The 6103-nt window shown below is 35.7% G+C and overlaps 1 protein-coding gene across 1 annotated transcript; it reads left to right on the top strand.

Moving 5' to 3' along the window:
• Positions 1 to 776: 776 nt before the first annotated feature.
• On the top strand, positions 777 to 5663 carry LOC103569313 (cullin-associated NEDD8-dissociated protein 1). The gene is made up of 6 exons (XM_014441711.2): positions 777 to 991; positions 1175 to 1344; positions 1429 to 4399; positions 4458 to 4701; positions 4796 to 4942; positions 5279 to 5663. Exons 1-6 carry the CDS (start codon positions 950 to 952, stop codon positions 5410 to 5412), a joined length of 3708 nt encoding a protein of 1235 aa, XP_014297197.1. The 5' UTR covers positions 777 to 949; the 3' UTR covers positions 5413 to 5663.
• The last annotated feature ends 440 nt before the right edge of the window (positions 5664 to 6103 follow it).

Genomic DNA, 6103 nt, shown 5'->3' with positions numbered 1-6103 from the left:
GATCAAGATGACATCTAGGAATCGTTTTTGGTGGTAATATAAGTTTTGACCAATTGAAGGTCGTGTTTTTCTTGACAGCCAATCAGCTGTCATATTTAAAATTTGACGTTTCTTGGAAATGGGAATCAAGTTTGAATTTTAATGAGTGTGAATGTAGCAGACATTAGACAATATAGAAATTTTATATAAATAAATTAATAAATTTAAATAATTAAATTTTAAAAAATGCGCGCGCTGATTTTCCAACTATCTAAATACGCATTTTTTGAATTTTTATTCTACTTACATTTCATTTATTTATTTAAAAATTTAAAAAATTCATAATTGTCAGTTACATTTACACTCATTGAATTTTACGAATGAGTGTGGAATAAAAATGGAAAAATGCGCATTCAGACATAAGAAAAATCTGTACGCGCATTTTTTAAATTTCATAATTCTAATTAATTAGTTTATTTATTTTAAATTTATAAATTGTTTCATATCTGCAACATTTACACTCATATTTTATGATCCTGAAGTTTGAGTTAACAATTAGCAACTTTTGGATTTTTTTTTTCCACAAGTCAATTAAAAAAAAAAAACAAACTAAAAAAATACACATGCAGAAAATTCAAAAAACTATAAGTGCAATTTTTTTAAATATTTTTTTAATCATATATTGTTTTGAATTCCAAAAATTATTAGACGTCAGCTAACTTTAGTATCATGGAGTTTTTAAAATTCGCGGTCGGTAGTTGGTATAAATGTGTGCCTGGATGCCTGGATCCTGGATATATTTAATTTTGGTGTTTCGGTGGTTGGTAGTCGAAGCAAAAAAAAATATTCCACTGAAAACCGAGACCGAAAGAGTTGTTGAGAATTAGTTTGGAAAGAGTTTGGGAAACCGGTCAATCACGATAAACTTTTAACAAATAATTGATAATAAGATAATTAAAATAATTAAATCATGGCTAGTGTTTCGTATCAAATAGCAAATCTGCTGGAGAAGGTATTTTTTATATATTACAAATAAATTAAGTAAATAAATATCCATATATATTAAAATATATGTCGACATTCTTTTGTTCGATGATTTATCAATTTCGGTTGTAAAGTATTTTATGGCATAACCTATATATTTTATGATTACTAAGTTTTTATTTATTTATTTTTCATTTTCTATATCCAATAGATGACCTCCAGCGATAAAGATTTTAGATTCATGGCGACAAATGATTTGATGACAGAGTTACAGAAAGATAACATCAAGCTAGATGATGACTCTGAGAGAAAAGTCGTAAAGATGCTGCTTCGATTACTCGAAGATAAAAATGGAGAAGTACAAAACTTGGCAGTCAAATGGTAGTTTATTTAATTACCGAGTATTTTATTTTACCCAATGGTAAATAATTTTAAAACAAATTTCCGTATGTTTTATTTTTCTAGCTTGGGGCCTCTGGTAAACAAAGTAAAAGAGTACCAAGTAGAGACAATCGTCGATGCTCTTTGCAGCAACATGATATCTGACAAGGAGCAACTACGAGATATTTCGAGTATCGGTTTGAAAACAGTAATATCAGAGTTGCCTGTCGGGTCAAATGATCTTGCGGAGAACGTCTGCAAGCGCATTACTGGAAAGCTCAGTAGCGCCATCGAGAAACAAGAGGATGTTTCGGTTCAATTAGAGGCTCTAGATATTGTCGCTGATTTATTGTCGCGATTCGGTTCACTTCTGGTGACTTTCCACCCGACAATTCTAAATGCTCTGCTGCCGCAGCTGTCATCTCCACGACAGGCTGTGAGGAAACGAACGATCGTCGCCTTGAGTCACTTGCTAACTTCCAGTAACAGTTTCCTGTACAAAAAACTGCTGGACCATTTGCTCGAGGGATTGACTTCGCAAAAAGTTAAGAATGTTATTCGCACGTACATTCAATGTATCGCGTCCATATGCCGTCAAGCTGGACACAGGTTCGGCGAACAAATCGAACGGGTAATGCCGCTGATTGTACAGTACAGCAACGAAGACGACGACGAGCTGAGGGAGTACTGTCTCCAGGCTTTCGAGTCGTTCGTCTATCGTTGCCCTAAAGAAATAACTCCCCATATAAATAAAATAATCGAAATATGTCTGACATATCTTACTTACGATCCCAACTACAACTACGATGATGACGTCAACGATGAGTCTGACGGTGAGGGAATTATCATGGAAACCGAAGAGGACGGGGAAGAAGATGGCGAGGATGAGTACTCGGACGACGACGACATGAGTTGGAAAGTACGTCGTGCTGCTGCCAAGTGTCTCGAAGCCGTCGTTTCAAGCAGACGTGAATTGTTGTCGGAATTATATAAACACGTGTCGCCGGCAATTATTGCGAGATTTAAAGAACGTGAAGAAAATGTAAAGTCTGATATTTTCCATGCCTACATCGCTCTGTTGCGACAAACCAAGCCAACATCAAGTGTTGCCATGGATCCCGATTCAATGGAAGACGAAGAATATCCAATTTCTCTTCTGCAACAGCAGGTACCGCTTATAGTCAAAGCAGTTCACCGTCAAATGAAAGAAAAAAGTATCAAAACCCGCCAGGATTGCTTCTCGCTGCTAAAAGAACTTGTCGTTGTCCTTCCTGGTGCATTGACTAATCACATTCCAGCATTGATACCCGGAATTCAATATTCTCTTGGTGATAAAAACTCATCGTCAAATATGAAAATAGACGCACTTGCATTTGTTCACACTTTGCTGATAACTCATCAACCAGAAGCATTTCACGCGTACATGACAGTACTGGCGCCGCCGATTATTGCCGCAGTCAGTGATCCTTTTTATAAAATAACTGCTGAGGCACTTTTGGTACTCCAACAGCTTGTCCAGGTTATAAGACCACACAATAGACCAATAAATCCCGAGTTTACGTCGCTGTCTGCTGAAATTTACCGCAGCACACTTGCGAGATTAAAGACAGCTGACATTGATCAAGAAGTTAAGGAACGTGCTATCGCCTGCATGGGTCAAATAATAGCACACTTGAGTGATACATTGAACGATCAGCTGCCCGTTTGTCTACCGATTTTCCTTGATCGTCTTCGCAATGAAATAACGCGACTGACTACCGTCAAAGCGCTGACTTGTATCGCGGCATCACCTCTCCGCGTTGATCTGGAGCCAATAATGGATGAAGCGATTCCGATCCTCGGTTCTTTTCTCCGCAAAAACCAGCGCGCATTGAAATTATGTTCACTCACACTTTTGGATACTCTTGTACGCAGTTACTCGTCGAGTTTGAATACCGATTTGCTGGACAAGGTGACAACAGAGCTGACAGCTCTGCTGAATGAATCGGATCTTCATATTGCCCAGCTGACTCTTACTTTACTAACGACAATAGCAAAACTTCATCCAGTAGCACTCAATCGTATCACCGACAGTATTCTTCCTGAAATTCTGGTCCTGGTTAAGTCACCACTGCTACAGGGAGCAGCGCTGTCAGCGATGCTGGAATTTTTCCAAGCGCTTGTGCAAGCTGATATACCAGGAGTTGGATACCAAGAACTCTTGTCGATGCTAATTGAACCAGTTAATAAATCAGTGTTACATAAACAGGCCTACCATTCATTGGCTAAGTGCGCAGCTGCACTGACAATAACATGGCAGCAGGAAGCTCATGGAGTAGTCGAACAGTTTATAAAAAATGTACAGCATCCACAAAATGATGCCCAGCATATTTTCGCGCTTCTCGTTATTGGCGAAATCGGTAAACACGTTGATCTCAGCAGTATTACGCCATTGAAACACGTAATTCTTCATTCATTTTCATCATTGTCAGAAGAAGTCAAATCTGCTGCTAGTTATACACTTGGTAATATTGCTGTTGGTAATTTACCAGAATATTTACCGTTCATTCTTGAAGAAATTGAAGCCCAGCCTAAGCGACAGTACCTCGTGCTTCATTCGCTGAAAGAAATAATAACATGCCAGTCTGGCAGCCCATCCGGAGTATCAAATTTACAGAACTTCGTACCCTCGATCTGGCAGTTGCTGTACCGACACTGCAAGTGCACTGAGGAGGGCACGAGAAATGTCGTCGCTGAGTGTTTGGGTAAACTAACACTCATCGATCCTACAACTCTGCTACCAAGACTTCAAGAGTCATTGAAGTCACCGTCTCCGTTGATGAGAACGACGACTGTCACTGCTGTTAAATTCACAATTTCCGATCAGCCTCAGCAGATTGACGCGATGCTCAAACAATGCATGGGCAGCTTTCTTGTTGCTCTTGAAGACTCTGATCTAAATGTCAGGCGAGTTGCTCTCGTTGCGTTCAATTCGGCGGCACACAACAAACCGATGCTAATTCGAGACCTACTGGACTCTGTACTTCCTAAACTTTACGCCGAAACAAAAACAAAGGTAGCTATTGAGTATAAATAAATCAATAGAGTTTTTAATTTTATTTTTTTTTTTACAGAAAGAGTTAATTAGAGAAGTTGAAATGGGCCCATTTAAACACACAGTTGACGATGGACTAGATTTAAGGAAAGCCGCATTTGAGTGCATGTACACGCTATTAGATTCCTGTCTTGAGAGACTTGATATTTTTGAGTTCCTTCAACACGTCGAAACCGGATTGAGAGATCACTATGACATTAAGATGTTGACTTATCTCATGGTTGCACGACTGGCGCAACTCTGTCCTACTGCTGTACTACAACGTAATTATTTATTTTTAATTTTATTTATTAATCATAAATATAAATATGCAAGTCATTAGTAATATTAATATTATTTTTGTTATTTAATATGCAGGATTAGATAGGCTAGTTGAACCATTGAAAAATACGTGTACAATGAAGGTGAAAGCTAATTCAGTAAAACAGGAGTACGAAAAACAAGATGAGTTGAAACGATCTGCATTGAGAGCTGTCGCGGCACTTTGGACTATTCCTGATGCTGGTAAATTTTTTTTTTTATTCAGAATATAAATTATATATTTGTATATAAGAGGGGGGGGGGGGGTTCCGAAAGTTTTATAAAAAAAAAAAGTTTTTAAATATTCAAGAATTACGTTTGTAAATTTAATTGAGCATTATTTTTAATTTTTGTTTTTTTTTATTGTTTTTGACAAATTTTTTTTTTAATGGCTGAAAATTTTTCTTATGAATATCACAAAAAAAATGATAATGTATTTAAGTTCGGAAAAATTTATTATTTTTTAACGTACCCCCTTTGGCCCCCTCCCCTCCCCTCCTTATATTTTTTATTACTTATATGTATAAATTATTGTTACAGATAAAAACCCAGCGTTGAGTGATTTCATGAATGTGATTAAATGTACACCAGAATTAAAAACATCATTTGACGCAATCCAGAAAGACTGTTCAGGTAATAACGTTAACGAAGCCAATACAATGGATTTGAGTTAAGTCAGACCTCATCTGGGTGATAATATATTTAAAAAAAAAAAAAAAAAAAAAAAAGAAAAAAAATAAAAACATTTTTCTAAAAACCTTGAATCAGCTCGCGAATTTTAACGCCTACTGAAAATTTATTTACAGTTCTTACTTTTTTCAATTCGTTTTCTTTTTATACTAAAAAAAATTTCTTTATCATTATAATTAAAAATTGAAGATTAAAAAAAAAAACTTAAATTTAAAAATGACTATAATTTAAAAATATATTTTTTTTTTAATGTAAACAGTGTATCTAAAAATTTTATATTCCCTAAAGAATATCTAATTAAAAAAGTAATAATTAATTCACTATATTTTTTTATTTAACAATCAGTACAACAATAGACAAATCCTTCGGTTTATTTTCCTAATGTCCATTACCAAAATAACCCGAACTGAAAATACTCATCCGTAAATAAATAAAATCCGTATAAAAAAAAGTTCCAATAAATTTCATTACGTGGCCGAAATATTTTCCGGTCAATTGATATCTGGTTTATTTTAACCCCAAGTATTTTTTGTCATTTTCGTGATGGTATACTCGCTTAGCAAAAAAAAAACTGACAAAGGTCACGAAACTTATCAAGGACTAAATCATCAAAATGTCTGTTAGAAACCGAACCGAGGAATCTCCACTGAGTGTTACAGCAAATTTAGTATTTAG

The sequence above is a fragment of the Microplitis demolitor genome, chromosome 5 (assembly GCF_026212275.2).
Source record: "Microplitis demolitor isolate Queensland-Clemson2020A chromosome 5, iyMicDemo2.1a, whole genome shotgun sequence".
Classification (NCBI taxonomy): domain Eukaryota; kingdom Metazoa; phylum Arthropoda; class Insecta; order Hymenoptera; family Braconidae; genus Microplitis; species Microplitis demolitor.
This window is presented reverse-complemented; position numbering and strand designations above follow the sequence as displayed.